The sequence below is a fragment of the Carettochelys insculpta genome, chromosome 18, assembly GCF_033958435.1.
Source record: "Carettochelys insculpta isolate YL-2023 chromosome 18, ASM3395843v1, whole genome shotgun sequence".
Classification (NCBI taxonomy): Eukaryota; Metazoa; Chordata; order Testudines; family Carettochelyidae; genus Carettochelys; species Carettochelys insculpta.
This window is the reverse complement of record NC_134154.1, coordinates 23,279,304-23,298,682: the sequence shown is the minus strand read 5'-3', so window position 1 is coordinate 23,298,682 and position 19,379 is coordinate 23,279,304. Positions and strand designations below refer to the sequence as shown.

General features: G+C 46.5%; 1 protein-coding gene across 4 annotated transcripts in view; it reads right to left on the bottom strand.

Annotated features, from left to right (window-relative positions):
* SCARB1 (scavenger receptor class B member 1) overlaps positions 1–17,721 on the bottom strand; it is a 47,110-nt gene extending 29,389 nt beyond the window's left edge. For all 4 annotated transcript variants that reach the window (XM_075012365.1, XM_075012368.1, XM_075012366.1 and 1 more), the window contains exons 1-2: positions 17,563–17,721; positions 2,257–2,414 (exon numbers count right to left, since the gene is read on the bottom strand). In XM_075012365.1, coding sequence (XP_074868466.1) covers positions 2,257–2,414; positions 17,563–17,685 — 281 coding nt within the window. In that variant the 5' untranslated portion in view covers positions 17,686–17,721. The remainder of the gene's footprint in view (positions 1–2,256; positions 2,415–17,562) is intronic.
* Between the last annotated feature and the right edge of the window lie 1,658 nt (positions 17,722–19,379).

The window sequence follows — 19,379 nt, the reverse complement described above, 5'->3', positions numbered from 1 at the left end:
TGGCCACCTTTGCTGGTTGCAGACCAGGCCAAACAGGAGATCAGGACTGAAGCACTGCAACAATTCTGCTTAGAGTGAAAGTGGGTGAGGGAGGAGGCAGAAGACAAACAAAGCTACAGCAAAAGGAACCTTCAGGAACAGAGTCATCTGCACAACAGAAAGTGAAATCAGGCAAAGAGCAATAAGAGGAACAGAGCCTTGCTACTTGATGTAGCACCTCTTAGCTGCCAGATTCGGCAGCTGGCAGACAGTGATCTGAAGGAAGAATCAATGCATCCTGATGACACAGCTACTGGAACCCATAAATAGCAGTAGCTACCGGCTATTAACATCTAGCTACCTTCCAAACCAGCTGCCACAGAAGCAGTTTGCATCTGATCAACTTAATGTCACCCATCTTTCCCCTCCCCCCTCGCCCCCAACATATCTTGGAAAAGACCTTAGTTTTGTCTGGTACTGGTTTGCACAAATTCACCAAGTCACAGCTATTAAGAGGCAGGCATGTTGTACAAGCCTACTTACTGGAGAGTCCAATGACAGCGAGACAGAAGAGAAGAAAAAAAGTATCTGCCTTGGGGAGACATACCTGAACATTGAGTTCCCATGATAATTTAAGTGACTGTCAAGGACTTGAGACTCATATGGCCAGCACAGTACACTGGACCTGCTCCATCAGGCTGGGAGTTTCCCCATGAGTCACTAGGGCTGCTTTCTACACTAGCTCCCAACTTCAAAGGGAGCATGGTAAGTAGGGTGTTGGAGATTGCTAAGGAAGTGCTGCAGTGCATATGCAGCACTTCTTTAAGCTATTCTTCCCCTGCAGCAAGTTTGAAGTTCAAAGTACCCACAGGTTACCTGTGGCTACACACAAGCCAGCACTTTGAAGTTTGCCAGTACAAAAGTTGCCATGGGGGGCAGGGGGGAGAATTAGGTTAATGAAGTGCTGCATGTGCACCGCAGCACTTCATTAGTAGTCTCCCGACATTAAATTACCATGCTCCCTTCAAAGCTGGGAGCTAATGTAGAAATGGCCTGTGTACACGTTGTAGGATTCTGGAAAAATGTCCAATTATGCAGATTTCAATCAGTGGCAATCCAAAGACTTGTATTGCCCATGCCCAGGAAGAGCAGAGGCCCAGAGGCACCAAGAGTCTCAGTTTGCTTTAAATAATCAGCTGGGAAGCAGATGTTTCTATTAAGCTGCTTTGCTTTTATTCATTCTGTGGACTCATAACACATTCAGAATGGCAAGCCTGTTAAGGTATCTCAACCTATAGGCAGTCAATGTGGCTTCAGCAGAATGCTGACCAGCCAGTGCTGATGGCAGTTTCAAAGTATATGAATCAAGCTTCCTATGCCACCTAAATCAAAAATGCTTTGGGATTAAAGAAAGCCCATCTCCCCAACTCAACCTTTGTTTGCTTGATTGACTTGGGGTACATGTTTGTGCCCAGGGATGGCTGATAAGATTGCTTTTAACAAAGGTGGGCATCTGGTCTAATGCCTCCCCTTCCAAACACATTGAAGCTAAGATTTTCCAAGAGCTACTGACTTTTGTCTGTACCTCTTAATGCTTTGCTCCCTTTAACAAGCCAGATTGCAGAGGAGGCAGGAGCTTGGTACCTTCTGAAAGTTAGGCTTTTTAAATGGTGTGCAGGGTTGCACCTCTGCTTGGTAACCAACATATTGGTCTGAAACAGGGTTTGCTGGAATATTTTCCATCCACAGTTGGATTAAGTTTTGTTATGTGCCCCATCAGTAGAAATGTTGCCAGCTGGGGTGCTCTGCTAATCAGCTGGGTGGCACCTGAATCTCTCCTGGGCAGCTGTCCAAGCGCTCAGCTCAGAGAGAACATTGGCCTGAAATATTCTAGCAGTTGTTTAAAGGGTAGAGCTCTCAGCCTACATTTCCCACCCCCACCCCAAACTATGCATCTTTCTCCCATGCCTCCTACCCACACTGTTTGCTCAGCCCTATTTACAACCTCAGTCATCTCTGTGGCTGACAGCCATGAGCTGGAGGAGTAAAAGACGACTTCAAACAAAAAGTTCCCAGCCTTATCTTGTCTGGGTGCAGGAGCTCTGTTGTGGGATTTCAGCTACTCTGCTCCTCAGCTTGGCTCTGCAGGGAAGGATCATTGCTCAACCACAAAAAGCCTTGGTCAAGCTGGAGGGGTACTTCAGGTGTGTATAATAGTTAATCTTTGGGTTCCCATCAGCACATATGCAGGTGATTACACCAAGAGCAATACCACACCTGTACACATAAGGCCCACGCTGATTCACCACTGGCTTGGCTCCCAGCTCAATCTCTTTCGGATTCATCACTTCAAAGAAGTAGGCTGACAGGTAAAAGGGAACGGGAATGTCTTTCCACATGCCATAGGAGATGCTGTTGGGATCAATCCTCACATTCTGTAAGAGAAAGCAGGCACTTGGCTAAGCTTTAATCACACCAGCCCTCTTCCCCTCAAAGCACACAGGGATCTGACCACCATGAATGCAATGGGCTTGTTAGGGAGCAGCTCTGAAAGCTTATAGGCAGCAAACCGACAGGATCTCCTTACCTTTGACATCCAAGGGCTAGGTTAGAAGAAGGCTCTTCACTGTGTTCTCCCCCTTCTGCGCCCTCCCCCCCAGTTAGGGTTCCAAGTAGACAGCACAAATTGTGTCACTTATTTCAAGCTTCGGCTATGCAAATTGCATAGCTTATTTTGACTAGATTTCAAAATAGGCAATTTTTGGCATGTGGCACTGTGTAAACAGCACCACATACCAAAACAAAGCCTTATTCTGAGGCATCCCTGTACTCTTGAGATGAAGCATACAGGTATGCTGAAACAGCACACCCCTTGTCTCCAAAACGGTGTGCAAAAATGGAGGCATTGTTTAGATCCAGGCTGCTATTTTGGTACACTTTTGTATCCCCAAATAGCACTGCACCATGTAGACATAACCTTAGACTCCCTTGTGAGCCTGGAGAATTGGCCTTTAGCAAGATCTAACCCAGCTCAGGAAGATCAAGTGAAACCAGCGAGGCCAACAGGCACTGCGGACCCTGGGACAAGATGGGAGGGAGGCACTAGCGGGGGCAGGGCCAAAAGCCATCAATCAGCCCTTAGCCCTGAGGCTACCATGTTGCCTCCCCTCCTCCAAGTCCCTGCAGCAGCCCAGGGTAGAACTTGATCTAGCAGAGCAGGTCACAGAGATGCAGACAGCCGGGCCCTCTAGGGCACTGGAGCAACTCATTTTTTATTTGAATTAGTCACCACTCTTACCAGCGCACTGGATTACCTTCACCTCGGGTTGAGACACTGGCTCTGGGCTCAGGACTCTGGATGCTGCCAGCACACTGGACAGCACACCCCAGCTATAGCCCCAGTGGTACAGCTAGGCAAGCACAGTGGCCACACTACCTGCCCCGATGCTGCCTAAGCCCCCTGCCCTACTCCCTCCACACAGGCCTCTGCCTTGAGCCTCCTGTGTTCCACCCCACACTTAGAACTGTACCTTTAAGAACTCATATCGCCAGCCTCCTCCACCCTGGCTCCCATGCCCTGCATGTCCTAAACAGTGAGGGTGGATTGTGATAGGACAATACCTGTAAGAAAATTAAGTTGCTTTCACCTGACTGTACCCTGCCACCCCCTCAACACATACACACAGTGAATGCCATCTACTGAGCTGGCTTCTCCAGTCGCCTCAGCACAAGCCCGACTCGCATCGCCCCATTTCATCTCCATGAGAAATGCTGATGCTGCCTGGGAACAAGATTCTACCCTCCGGCACCAACTTGTTCTTGCTATTTTTTTTCCCCCCACACCAGCCACTCCTAGCCCTGAACGCTTTGCTGCGACAGAACCAGTCAGGGCAGGGGAGGGGGAAAACCTTTGCAGACAGGTGTCTGTGGGGCAGAAGGAAAGGAGCATGGAGTGAAGCATAGGCCATGAGGGGAGGAAGCTGACAGGAGTGGTTGGCACAGGGGCATGGGTGGCACCAAGAAGCAGGAAGTTTAGTTTTGCCCTAAGCTGCTTTGGCAAGAGGACTTTGAATGGTCACAATATGCTTCCCTTCACCCTGCTTGTATTCACAGAATAAAAGAATGGGAAGGGACCTCATGAAGTCCAGTCCCCTGACCTCACAACAGGGCCAGGCACTGTCAAGATCAGCTGCAACAGATGTCTAACCTTTTCTTAAATATGGCCAGCGATGAAGATTCCACAAGCCACCCAAGGCAATCTATTCCAGCACTTAGACAAGAACATTTTCCTGATGTCTAACCTAAGCCTCCCTTGCTGCAATTTAAGCCCCTATTTGAGCTGTCACCAGCCATCACAGGATACTAGTTGTACTCCAACAAGGCAGGAAGACGGCAGCGGATGAAGTCTGGTAGGATTCTGCTGAAGTCTTCATTCCAATGAGGATGGAAGGCTGTCCTGTCACCGCTCCAACTCCAGAGTGAGGATAGGGTAGGATTCTAAAGAGATGCTCTGGAAAGCCAGAAAGTGCCTGTGGCACTTAACCCTGGGTTTCTATTTGGCTGTGGTTGTTCGTACAACTGCACCTTGCTGGTAAACTCTGTTCATTGGCGCTATGGTTGTCAGCAGCACTGGTAAGAGCAATGTGGGGTTGAAGAAGGGGAATGAAGCCCTGGATCCTGCAGGCTGATTTATAGAAGGGCCAACCAATTCCCAGTCATCTCCCATTGGGGTGAAGTGACCTTAATTTATTCAGGGAATATTGGAAAGGGGGACTGACTCCCTATTAAGACACCCCCCCACCCCTCCAGGGAACCTTATAACTTGTTAGATTGTTGACTGACAGACTCATCTGGTACTGAGATGTGGCTTATTGTTCCCTGTTAGGCAACCATCAAGTCCTATTTGACACAAATGAGCATTAGAGCATCATCTGGGGAGTTTCCCCTCCAGCGCAGAGTTCAACCACTATTCGGTTAGTGACATGGTGGAAGAAGGAAGGATAATGGAGGAGATAAAAGACTATCCTAGGACTAGCAAATTCTCCCTTCAAAATAAGGGAGAGAGACAGGTTTATCAATAAGGAAACAACATGACAGACTGCAAAGGTGCTGGAGAAAGCAACGAGATTTCAGATATTGTAATTGGAGAAGCACTTCCACCAGCCCCAGAATACACAGAGCCTTGTGTCCCAGGACTCCCCAGACTGTAACCAAGTGCCACTTACATTCCCTCTATTTTTTCCAATCCACGGGCTGAATAAATTTTATCTGCACAAAGGCATGCATGGATGTGCACCACCAATACAGACACATGCTTCCAGCTCTGTGTGGCTGTGCTGCTAACAGGCTGGGCAGCACCTGCATGTCCCCTGGACAGCCATCCAAGTGCTCAGCTTACAGAGAACACTGGTGTCAACCTACTATCCAAGGTAGAGATGAGTCACGTCTAAGTACCAGGTGGGCTCAGACAAGAATGTTCAATGTCTGATGTTTCTTTATAAATATACATCAAATGAAGGAAGGATTGTTGAGAAAAACAAGGGCAAGCTAGCATGATTGAATAGGCCCCTGTTGTGCTAGGGATATCATTTGATGATTTCAGTGGTCCAACAAGCATTTCTAGGACTTAGAGATTTTGCAAAGCCTTTAATTCTCAATAGCCCTCAGAAGGATAAGCCGTCTAGAGAGAAGATTTGCTTTAAGCTAGTGCCTATGTAGTAAGTATCTATGGAAATAAAGGTCCTTGCCTGAGAAATTTTACATGCTCAAGGCACACTATGCTCAAACTGTTAAGTGGGCCTGGGACCAGAGTTTCATTCACCAAATCAGGTAAAGTGAACCAGTCTTCTGGAGTGATCAGGATCAACAAGCAGCCTGTCTGCAAGCACAGCTGATGTAGTTACATTATGAGCATCACTTTTGATATTTGAATTGGTGTATGTTCAATAGTTAGTTTTGTGTCCTTCCTTTGCTTAGGAGCTTAAATTCCATTCAAGTGATTAAGTAACTCGAGACACTTATGGAACCAGATTAATGTTGTGCTCATAATCAGTTAAGGAATTTCACCATCTAACCTGCTATGCACAGTTTTGTTCTGGGACAAGTCTGGTCTTTAGAAAGGGAAGCCACATGATGGGATGAAGAGTTCCAAAACTTAGCGTTCTTACACAAGATCCGTTACTAAACTGGATTTATCAGGGTCAGTCATTTCAGAGTAGCAGCAACATTTTGCAGTCAATATATGACCTGACTTTTTTTTTTTGCCATACCACTCACCATTCCCTGTGGTCACTATCATGCAGAGGGCTGGCCACAGTATCTTGGGAAGGCTCATACTAACTCAGTTGATTCATTTTATAAGGGGCTGGGACAGAGGAGGTCTTAGGAGCACCACTGGCCTCTGAAAGGGCAGGAGAATCAAAGTATGGCTGTTCTGAAGGTTCCTCCTTCAGAGCAGCCAAGGACATGCCCACCACTGTCAATCCCTCAAACTATGATCCAGAGTCACCTGCAACATCATCAGGGCTACAGAGCCATCCTGTCATCTCCCAAGTTGCAAAGAGCATCTGGTGGGAAACTAAGCAGGAAGGATTCACTCAAGTTTCACTTCATTCCTCTCTTGTCTTCCATCTATGTGACTGCTATCCCATGCTTTTATAACCAATATTTTTCAGTTTAAAGAGCAGCTCTCCCATTCCAACAGCCACCCTCCCACTGGCTTCTGTTCTCTCTAGTCTGCCTTGATCCCACTGTCCTTATCCCACCCGCATACATTGAAGAGAGCACTTCATGCTTTACAGCATTATTTCTTGAGACTGGAATACCAAACGATATTTTATGCAGAACACCTATGAAAATTTTCTTCAAAAAAAAACAAAAAAAAACAAACAAACCAGAATTGTCAGACTAAAAAGCCCCCAAAACCAAAACAGCAACAAATACAGCAAAACCAAAATGAAGTAATTTAAATAGAGTACCATAATGAAGGAGTGATACATATCTGGCTTTAACAGAAGATACCCCAGCAGTGTGTTCCCCACCCAAAACACACACTTATGGCACACCTGTGATCTGTTCACAGAACACCAGTGTTCCACAGAACACAGTTTTAAAAAAGACAAAAACCACCACTTTACATACACTCACTTTCACCACACCCCTCTGAGGCAGTAAGTAGTCAACTGATTTGAACCGACAGAGACCCCAGAGTTAGTGATTTGAAGGCCAGGAGTGACAGAGACTAGATGCAGGAGTTCCCAGTGGAGCTGCAAAAGGCAGCTTGCAGTAAATGTGTTAGCCTGGCATTCTGTAATGAAGTTCTTGAGTCTACTGTTGCTTGTGTACAGCAAGATAATCAACTTATCTGGTGTTAAAGCCAGCAGGGACCACCACAAGAGCCATTTGTGTACCAGACTTTTACTAAAACAGAAGATTAGCCCTATCAGGGCAGGCCACTGAGTCAGGTAGGTCTTAAGACAAGGAGCAGTTCATTCTAGGTTTGTATGTGTGTATTTGTCACTTCTAACTATGTACATTCTGGATCCCATGACACTAACTAGAGTCAGCAACCCAAAGGCCTGATCATGAATGGTAAATCTCATTTGTTATACCATGCTCATGTGCACCATCCAGACAGTCACAGCTTGTTTTTTACCCATTTAAGCTTACCACATCCACAGCTTGCTTTCATGTAATCCCATAAAAGCAAAAACAGCAATTTAATAGGACTTGTTATAATGTTGCCAAGTCAGAGTTTCCCTCAGGTTAAAGCATGCTTTCAAATAATTTGTACAAAATATTGAAGATAAGCATTTGATGTTTGCAACAGTGGAAAATGCCAGAGCTTTCAAACCCTATAAAAGTATGCTGCTGTTGAGAAAGCAATAAAGCTCAGAAACATGGCAAGTTTTTCAAATGATATTGCCAAGCGTTTGAGCTAATGACTGGTGCTAAGCTTTGCCAGAACCCCAAAGACCATGGTGAAAATGGCATAAGGGAAGAGAGAACTAGTGACAGAAAGGAAGAGCACTGGAACAAGCAAGGCTGTTCATCTTTCAATGGGTGGGTTGCAGAACTCTGGCTGAAGATCACATAACTAATTCCTTCAGTACAGGACAGGTGCTTTGAAGGGAGTTAGGTGTTTTTCCTGCTGCAGCACTTCCTGAACACAAACCATCACAACCCACAGACCCTATTATGTAGTGTAATTACTAATATTTGCATTTACAGCAAGACAATGCTCTAGGCCAGCAAGCTCAGCCCTAGGGAAGAAAGCAAAATCTGAGCATGGTGTCCTATCAGGCAATTAAAGAACAGTTCTAAAAGTTAGTCATGTTGGCTATGTCTGCATATAGGCATTTTCAAACTACACCATTCTGGAATAGCTATTCCGAAACAGCTTACTTTGAAATAAGAGTTCCACACAAGAACGCATTCCGAAACAGCACCCAGTGATTTTGAAACAACATGTCTGACATGGTGCCAATTTTCAAATAGTACCATTAGATGCCATTGCTTATTTTGAAATAGTGCTATTCCATGTCTTAACAGCACCTATTTTGAAATAGGTTTTACTCTTCCTCCAAAGGAGTTTATTAGATTCAAAATAATGGGCCTGCAAATTTGAGTTTCAAAACAACATGCACATAGTGTAGATGCTGGCAAAGTTATTTTCAAACAGCTGTTATCTTGAAATAACTTGGCTATGCGGCTGTAGCCTATGTACAGTCCTCAGCCATAAGGAAGGAAGCAGAGAGATGCCCTGCAAAGGGTTGAAAAATGGGGAAGTTCAGAGGGACTTTGCAAGAATGCAGCAGAGATCAGGAAGGGAATTAAAAAACCACACACACACACACCAGCTAGTGATTCTCAGAGCAGTTTTACTGAGCACACATCAAAAGCAAGGCGCAATAATTTGTTTTACTCTGGATTAAGTGGTGTTTCATGTGATGTGCATGCAAAGATCAGTTTAGGCACCAAAGCAAATTCCTTTCTGCCTAAAAACCCTGAGCATTGTCTTGCTTAGCTGGCAAGCAACCATATGATAGGATTAGGGAAGTGTCAGGAAGCATGTCAATACCAGAAAATAGGATAAATGCCACTTACTCTTAAGGCTTTTTCATGCTTCATGATGAAATCTAGTATCATATGACATTGTAGATGTTAGGCCACATGACTTATCTGGGGACACGAAGTCTTTTGGAAGAGGGAAGGGGTGTTATTTTGGTAATAATTTGGAGCTACTACAAAAACAGCAAACATGTGCCTGAAAGTCTATTATCTGTAGATAGAGGGGGACCAGACAGGTGGACATCCATATTTCCAAACCATCACATTGGCCTGTTTTCTCACTCTTTGGATTGGTGGGATTTGAATGAGGAGCTGATGCTCATCTGTCTTCCAGGACATTCCTGGGTGACATTCCTACCACCCCAAGGCAGTGATTCAGGCCACTGAGGGAGAATTAATATTCTCCCACCGCTTACACAAGCTGTCTACTCCTGCACCACTGCCAAAAACCTGTGTTCTACAACAAGCGCATAAGCTCAGTCAGCATCCTCTATTGCTTCAACACTCCCATCTTCACTGCATTTCTACAGCATTCACCCCGAAGAACAGCTCTGCCTTGCTAGCAAAATAGATCAGTGCAGGAATTGCCAAGTCTGCTGGCAGTTCCAATTGTGGACTCAGGTTCAACCACACACACACACACACGGGGATCACACTTCAGTCATGTGATCTGATCTCACCTCCACATCCCTCTGTGTACCAGGAGTCGTGTGTCTGCCAGACAGAGTGAAATCCACACTCCTTTCTGTTGGCATCAAAGAGGATTTTCAATTCTAAACAGGACACTGAAGCCCAGACCCTTCCAAGTAGTTAGGCTCTTGACATCAATTAAATTAGGATCTTAAATACTTGGGATGATCTGGGCCACAGCACTTTTCTCCACTTTTGAAATATTTAATGCCTTGTCCGAAGTCAGAGCCAGTGGGCTGTAGGGGCATAACAGAAGGCACAATTTGGTTAATGCCTGATGCCTTCTTTGAGGAAGAGGCTGGATCTTTAAATTGCTGTAGGGGAGGGCTGGGTGTCTCGCATACTGACCAGTCAGGACTCTTACTAAAAAGAGTTATACAAGCCATTCCAGACAGTTCTGCACTGCTTTTCTTGAAGAAACAGAGCTAGAATTAGCAACAATTTAGTCTGTTGGAAAGCCAGGGGCTGCAATTGGCAACAAGCAGTCTGGCAGTTCTCATGGCCTCTAAGCTGCGTGTTCCTTTGTATCCACCCATACTCTTCCCACTCCACAGGTTTCTTGAGCAGAGGGTAAGTGCTCAGCATCCTCCACCTGGCAAAGTTCCCTTTCGCTCTAAGCCAGAAGCCTGGTTGTCGGTCTTTGGCTTTCCTGAAGGAAGAGAGAGAGAGCCACTCACTGGGCATTTTAAACAAGGGTTTGTATAATGCTCCTCAACCACCACTTTCTCCTAGATATGACTCTACAAGATATGCCTCTATTTCCACACCACCATCACAGAGAGCAGCGACAAAAGAGGGGGAGAATATTATAAGTGGAGTGCTAAAGCATTAGGAGCAAGGGCAGGGAGAGAGCAGAGCTTCCCACCCTGGGTCAATGACATGCTGAGATCAGCTCCTCACTTGTGAGTGAGTGAAGGGGCTGATGCAATCAAAGAAAGGCCCCCTTGGAAAGATAATGGGTGACAGATTTCCTTCAGGTAATGAAGAGGTGGGAGATGCAGGAATAAATAACTCCTCAGCCCCACTCAGAGCAGGTTTTCAGACAGTGACCCTGAGTAACTCACTGGAAGCGTTCAGTACCTGTTATCTGATGATCACCTGACACGAAGCCTCCACTCTCTGAACTTCCCTCTTGTTCCATCATGTTATTTCAGAGCAGCGGCAGCATTTCCAGACAGCAGCTACTGAACCTTCTGTCGCAAATGCTGCCTATTACAGTCAGGAGCACAGGGCCATGCAAACTGACACGGCTGAAGACAGTGAGGAACAGCACGGACAACCCTTCCTTAAGCATCCTTAGCCAGCATGACCAGGACAACAGTGTACCTGACACACCCATTAGAGCATTTTACTGCTTTTACACCAACTTGCAAATATTTTGCAATGAAAATTGATCCATAGCACCTCAGACTCACTGCTACAAGGAGATTCCTACCAGCGCCTCACCCAGTTCTTCTATCTGCAGCAGTGACCACTCAAAAGCCTATAAAACCTGGCAGCTGTAGCCCAGAAACACCTTGAACTTCACAGCTGGGCCACCTGATGGTTGTGCATTGGCCAGTTGTCCTGCTTGTCCAAGGACTTTGGCTGCAGAAGCCTGCTAAGCCAGTGTTCCGTTCAAGCTGATAGGTGCATGGATCTGATGAACCAGGTCTTTGCCCACGAAACCTTGTGCTCCACAAACTCTATTAGTCTATACGGTGCCATTGTTTTGTAGAAAGTACATGGACTAAAGTCATGCAGCAAGTCTGACTAGAAGGAATTCATGGATGTTCCAGTCCCAATCTCCCCAGTAAGCCCACTACAGCCACAATGGGGTTCAACTTGTTTTATGAAATGGAGATAAATGTGCCCAGTACAAACTGACAGAGGCAAGTGTAATTGACCTACTTAAACTAGTGTTTATCCACACTGGTACTTGGGGATAGCTGAAAGTGGCCAAGCTACTTGGAAGCAGCTCATTATCAGTGGCCCTAGTCACTAACTGCTGATCTAAACGAGGGGAGCACAAAGCATGCCCGGAGGGAGTGAAATGTCCTAAGGGGGCACAGCACTATCAGCTACTGATCTCAGTTTCATCCATCTCCTGAAAAAATATTGAACTATTAGTTTTTATGGATGTGTATTCACATTTATAGACTGATTAGACATTAAAAACCTTTACATACTTATTTTTATACCTGCTGAAAGTCCCCCCACCCACCACCACATAAACAAAACCAAAATTTTCATCTGTTTGGATTACATTAGATGGGTTGGGGGGGGGGGCTGCTAATTGCAGGGATGAAAAGTGGGGCCTGATATTAAAAAAAACTTGCTTTTCTCTGGTCTAGAGACATTTTAGAAGTTGAAGACTTGCATAAGTTGCTTCATCGCATCTTATCAGTGCAAGCCTCACACCGGTTCCACAGTTATAAGTTTTCCTCCTTCCTCTCCCACGTCCAATATTTATGTTGTATCATGCTAGCAAGAGGCTGAGGGAAAAAGAGGGGGAAGTCTCCTCAGTAACATTTCTTGCCATGCTTGCCACACTTCTTGAAAGTGCCAGCAAGTTCATCTCACTGCCTCCTTCCTCGACCTTAGATGCTCTCAACTCCCAAGTCAGCATCACATGCCCAAGAAGCCCCTTAACCTAAAAACCTCCTACTGCCAGGCACCCAATATAGTAATCTACATAATCTTTGACCTGCTACATAATAAGCACATGAACTGCACTTGCACCCGAGGCAACGTGTTGAACATACTGTTAAGACAATCTTTGACCTTACGAGCACGTACCAGCAGCTGGCACTGCCTAAGAAGCTGGCTCTGCCATTGGTGATTTAGGTAGTTCAGTGAGCAGCTTTCCCATGCTGAGCCCTTCCTACTATTGAGTGGCAACAGCCCACAAGCTAGTAAGGACCAGCCAAGGATGAGGTTTTCAATTGTTTGCCAAACACACTCCTTAAGGACAGCACCACATAACAGATAGCTGGCTCCCAAGTATACTACCTACTTACTGGGAGAGCCATACAACCACCTATTCACCCATTCAAAGTGGGTCAGGCCTGGAAGCTGCACTGCACCTGAAGGTTTGATTCATCCAAACTAAAGAAAAAGTTACAATACTTGCCGCCATTTACAGGAATAAAAGAGTGTTCCAACATGCTGCAGGTTTCCTTTAAAAATCACAGCCTAACAGCAGTCCCAAAGCCACCTGCTACGGGCACCAGAACTTGAGAGCAACATTTTTGAACCTCCTGCTTGAAGGGGAAACGCCTCTAATGATTTGAGCTTCAGAACATATCCTTTACCTTTTGGGAACATAGGCCCTAACACTCAAGAGAGCAGCCATGTCTTTACCCAGACTAATAATTAACACGTGCTATCTAGAACAACAAGAAGTCCTGTGGCACCTTAATAGACTAACAGATATTTCAGAGCATAAGTTTTCTTGGGCCAAGACCCACTTCATCAGATGTGCAAAAGCTTTATTCCAAAATATCTGTTCGTCTATAAGGTGCCACAGGACTTGTTCTCAAAGATACAGACTAGCATGTATGATAGAGGTAGCCATGTTATCTAGTACAATCGCTAACATGAATCACCTCCCACCACATTTTAGTTATTGAGTTACCCAGTATGTTTGTTCCTTAATGCTGAGTGCAAAAACTGCTAAAAGATGCCAAAATAATAGATGACTACAGAGGATTAATTTAAACTCATGAAGAGGACACACCCCCCTTGCCAAAAGAAATCCAGTTTAAAAAGAAAGCTATTAAAGTTAAGACTCTTTAAACCACACTGCTTTATTAGAAGAAAAAAAGAGAGTCACCCTCCAGCAATCTCATCTCAATGGAAGCATAACCACTTGTGTCTCTGAAGGATCCCAAGCAGAAGACGGATAACATTTTTGACATTCATAAGAAGATTGTTACAAGGAAGAGGGAGAACAATTGTTCTCAAACAGGTAGGATAAGATGCAATGGGCTTAAAAATTGTAGCCAGAGAGATTTAAATTAGACTTTAGAAAAACAGTTAACACTGCAATAAATGGCCTAAGGAAGTTGGGGAATCAAAATAACTGCCTAACCGGCACTTTAAAAATCTTTGACCATCTGTGAGGGATGGTCTGGATAATATTTAGTCCTGTCTTGAGTGTAGGGACTGGGTTGAACACCTCTCCAGGTCCTTTTCTGGACCTATAAGCCTAGCACCTTGTCTATAAGTAGGCAAGTTTGACCCACTGTAGCGTCATTCCTAGACTAAAACAAACCAGCAAAAAAAAAGCCACAACAAGTATTTCCTTGTTTAAAGGCGGCCTATGACACACAGGGAGGAAGACTCCAGCAACCACTAACTAGAGCTATCAGAAATCAGGGTTCTCAGTTCATGAGAAATTCTGTCATTTCAAAATATGGTTTAGTTTTGCCTTACTAGAAAGCCAGATGTTCTGGAACCAGGTTTTGAAATCAAAACTTGCTCTGTCAGATCAGCCTACAGCTATGGAGTTTATTACACCAGTGGCCCTTATAAGCATGCCAATTTCACCTTTAAAGCTGTTGGGACTCCCAGGACCTGTGGTTTGACAAACATCTGGACTGGGGTTACAGATGCTCAAGTGGCTAGGCTCCAAGCCAGCTGCCTTTCAACACTATATTTCCAAGCTGCTCTCCTGCCAATACTGCCTCTTGCCAACACTCAGAGAGGCAATAGCAGGAAATTTCAGGGAAAAGGAACATAGCAGCTAGGCTCATTGTCCTAATTTGTTCAGGTTTGTGAGGTCATCTTATATTCCTTTTCTCCCAGTCCTTCTGGTCTTCCATGGCTACTTATCTCATGGGCCCAAACACTTCCTTTTCATCAACAAATGCTGCTAATTGCTAAGTGACCAAATGGGAATATTGCTTGGGAAGGGAATGGAGCTAAAATACACTGCTGTTGAACCTCTCTGATCCAGCATGCTCTTGGCCAGCAACATCCATACTCCAATTTGTTAGTTAGCCCAACAATCACTGATCATGCGTGTGGCCAAGCTTCCCGTGGTTCCATTAAGCTTGCTTACAGCCACAAGGCTGGGTTCTCAGTGCTCTGTGCTGTCATTTAGCTGTAATTTATCCCTAAATGTCTTCTAACAGCCCACTGGAAGTGCTGATAGTGCCAAACCACAGGAGGTCAATATTTTCTAGTGGCAAGTGCTCTCATGCAGCAGCAGTCCTGTTCCAAAGGTGCTGGTCAAGAGAGAACCTGTCTAGCACAGTTAGTTCACATGTTAGTGCTAACCCTAACCATACTACTGCATCCTGCATTTTAGTAACAATGTTTTGAACAAATAAGGGACGACCCAGGATCTGTGTTTTGTAGTATGCACACAGCAACAGCTTACAGAAGCATTCCCATCTAGGGCTTGGAGGTCATTAGCATTGCTCAGTGTAGTATATCTTTAAGAGCTGAAAGTCAATCAGCAAACCTCATCCATATCTAGAGCACAGGACAGAAAGGTGTACTAAAAATTTTAGTGCCAAGGGTTTCCATTTAACAGAGAAGCAGGTCATGAGTCTATAGAACTCCTAATTGTCTATACCACCAATGCATTTTAGGGGGACAGGAGGAGAAAGCATAGAAACCAAGCACAGGTGCTCTCTTTAATTTTTTTCCCCCACGCATGTGTGGAATATATTTGCACCAAGGTACGTGCAAGCATGTCTTACCATTAGAAAGACATGCTACTGGCTGTGGGCCCTCTGCTAATCTCTCCCGGGTGGCCATCCAAGCACTTAGCTTACAGGGAACACTACTCAACACCACAGTATCATCTGTTTAAAACTGGATGGAAAGGAGAGCCAGTTTCAGTCACTGGCACAGGGAGCAGAAGGAGAAAGTTAGACCCTCACAGCACTGCCTGTTCATTGCCAGAGGAAGAGACACCTGCTTCAGGCAACAAGCCATGGCTGACCATAACTCCCATTCTGTCATTTGGGTGTCTGACCTCTGACTCCTCACAGCAGTTTATGTGAACACTCCACGTCAGTGGTATTTGCCCTGACCCCATTTACTCCTTCCCAGACCAGACCATTCCTACTTTTGTATCTTCCACACAGAGCCACTTTAACTCTTTGATTTCAAGGGGCAGCACCTGTGTAATTTGATGGTGTTTCTGGGCACATCTAAGGAAATCAATCCAGGGTCTGTTTCCTTAAAACCTGGCCATTTACAGCCTCAGGCAGGGATTTCCTTCTCACTAAGGCAAATCCTACCAGCCACAAAACTACCTCGGTCACAGCCTGACTGGCCAGCCAGAAGCCACAAAAGCAAACCCACAGATTTTCCAGCTGCTCCTAAACAGCCCAGACCAACAACCCCCAACTCAGGTGAGAGGTTCTTAAAAAACTTATTTCATCAACACCACAGAGATTCTCCTGGGCCTCAAAGGGTCCAGCAAGGGTCCCCGGTCTATAATATACATATATGGGTCTTATCCAAAAAGAAGATGCTTGCCAACCCTTCAGATCTAAAAGCCTAAAGGTTTATTAATAGAGAAGAAAAAACAGGTTTAAGAGAGGAAAAACTTAGAGATCCTTTACTTGCTGGCCTGAATCAATAACTAATTAATGCAATGTTCTATACTGATTCTTGAAAGTCTCTGGAAAAAAATACACCCCCTAGGTGTATTGATTCCAGGTTACATAGTCTTAGTTACTGGACAACTGCAAATGTGGTGAGCTGGGGCCAGCCTGTTGGTACATGAACAGGAACCAGAGCTAAGATGGACACTGCTAGACCCATTTTTTAGTTCCCGAGGGGAAAAAAACTTTTCTCCTTCCCATTGGTTGTTGGGCTTGCCAGCATATGCCAGATCATATACATAAGATATGGAACGGATGTCTGGGCATCCCACTGCTTACCCCAAAGTCACCTGACACAGCTGAGCTATTGTGCCCCCGCATCACTGGATGCGTCCCAGGAGAGAAGTGCCACATTCAAGATGTGGATCAGCTGTCTGAGTCTTTGTTCAGTCTATGGGCCTGGCTGGGGGTGGAGATCACACTGCCTATTGTGCATTTTAGCGCTAAAACATTTTTAGTACAGTGCTAAAACATATAAGCATGGCACAGACATACAAGTAGCATGCACAGACTCAGGGCATCCTCAGCTGTCATTACACATGACACAGCGCCCTCTTGACACAATAGTTGGTGCCAGCAGATACAAACCAACACATCAAATAGATTTTTATATTGGCTATGGAAGGCAGTCACATCGCAACCTGGCAGGCTCAAAGAAAATCCCTAATTAGAACGGAGTTCCCTGCTACTGGGGCCCTAGAGAAGATGGGGCACAGCCACGTGGGCTGGCTGGGGGTTAGACAGTATTTCCAGCTGGCTATACCTACAGCCCACTCTTGCTGTCCTACGCACCCCATCTCTGCAGGGCAGAGAAGCCAGGACACAGCCTAGCTAGGGAGCAGAGGCAGCCTCCTGAGGTCCCCGCCAGCCCTGTGGTTCCATGAGCCTTACTTGGGCGGGGGGAAGAAGAGGTTTGAAACATTACCCAGGCTAACAGCTTGGCTGGCTCTAGGGAGGCTGCAGCTGGAGCCGGCACAGCAAGGCAGATCTGGAGGACGAGACACGCTGGGGGGTGCGGGCGAGGGGAACCTGGGCACAGGTGACACGCGGCAGCACTCAGCACCCCCTTCCCCCCCAACAAGTTTTCAATCGCTAAATGGGGTGCCCCGCATGCCCCAGTCACCCCCTGCCTGGGCACGTGGGGCCACCCAGGCTGCAACGGCCAAGGGCAGCAGGGGGCGACCCCCCGCGCGCAGGAGGGCCCCGGGGCGGGCCTCACCTTGATGACCTGGTCCCGGACCACGCTGGGCAGGACGAAGAGCAGCACGAGACCGAAGAGCGCGACGCCCAGTCCGAGCAGCCCCAGCACCACCGGGGCTCTGCGCCCAGCGAGAGCAGCCATAGCGCGCAACGACCAACACCTCAGCCGCCAGCCCGCCCGGCGCGGTTTTATCCCCTGCGCCAGCCTCGGCGCCGCCCCCTCGGCCGGCGGGACAGCCTCCCTCTGCGCCCCGCCCCAGCGCCCTTTGCGCGGCTGCCGGGCGGGACGCAGAGAAGCCGGGGGGGTTCCTAGCGCTCTGCTGCGCCAGACGCTGGGGGAAGGCTCTGCTAAGGCGGCGGTGAGCAGCCCCCCCACCCCCGCCTGTCTGCTGTGCTCCAAACCCACGGAAATGTGGGGCGAGCTCCGAGGGAACCAAAACCCTTTGGGCGCTGGAAGAAAACGTGTATCAGAGGGGGAGCCGCGTTAGTCTGTATCCGCAAAAACAAGGGGGAAGTCCTGGGGCGCCCCCAAGAGGTCTTTGCCCACCAAAGGTTATGCTCCAAAATATCTGTTAGTCGATAAGGTGCCCCAGGACTTCTGTTGTTTCTCTGGACGGTAAACACGTGATGAATCTCTCTGCCCCTGTGAATGCACTGCCGGAAGAACAGTCGCAGATGTCAACGTTTTTCATGAGCTGGATGAGCGGCAGACCCGGAAGCCGATTGTTCTGCGCCCCCACCCCTTATGGAATTTAACACACACACACACACCCCACCCATCCACCCCTGCTTTAGGTGAGCAAACATTTTACGTCCTGTCCCAATTTTCATTCCTGCAATTAGCAGCCTCCCCCTCCCCTGCAACCTGTCTAATGTAATCCGAACTGATGTACATTTTGATTATGTTCATATGGAAAAAAAAAACAAAACCTTTTGTCATGTGTAAGAAAATATGTAGAAGGTCAAATCTTTATTAATTGGCCTATAAATGTGAATACACCTGCATAAAAATAGTAACATAGTTCAACATTTTTAATAAGATGGATGAGCCAGAGACCTAGCAGCCAATCCTGGTGCACTCCCTTCTCCCATTAAATGTCACGCCCGGTTTGGGGATGTGCCCTCCTCATTTTGTGCACCCCTTCTCTAAGGCACTGCGGGGAGTCCTCATTTGGAGCAAGTGCTGGGAGAGGGTGGGTAGGTGTGTGAGTCAGCAGACATTCCTTGGCACCCAGTGTCAGCAGAGAGGCCAGGAAGCTAACAGACACTTCGTTTCCCATGCCAGGGTAACACCAGCCCCAGGGGGGAGAATGGGCCCACTAGCTAACCAGAATTGATGAGTTTGCACTGATGCTGCCCTTCTTTGTCCTGAGTTGGTTTTGTAAACAAAGGCTTTCAGTCTGGCAGCTGTTAAGCCAGTGGCTTGCTGCAGCACTGACATTACATTCCTACCATTGTTTTTTAAGGTACATTTAAAATCTATGAAATTAAAGGGCTAGCTGAGTGGCTTGAGCCTTGGCCTGCTAAACTCAGGGATGTGAGCTCAATCCTTGAGGAGGCTAAGTGGTTTGGGTCACATAAATGGGGAAAAAATCAAATCTGCCAGGGATGGAGCTTGGTCCTACCACCAGAGCAGCAGACGGGACTCAATGACCACCTGAGGGTCCCTTTCAGCTCTGTGAGATGTGTATTGTGTAAATGACTAATACCAGGCCTCATGTATTTACAACCAGGAATCTTAGTAAGTGTAATAACAAGTTAATCAGTAAAGGTATGGACAGTAATATCAATCATGCAAACAGATACATAACCTTTCCCATTATGGACTGCGGATCT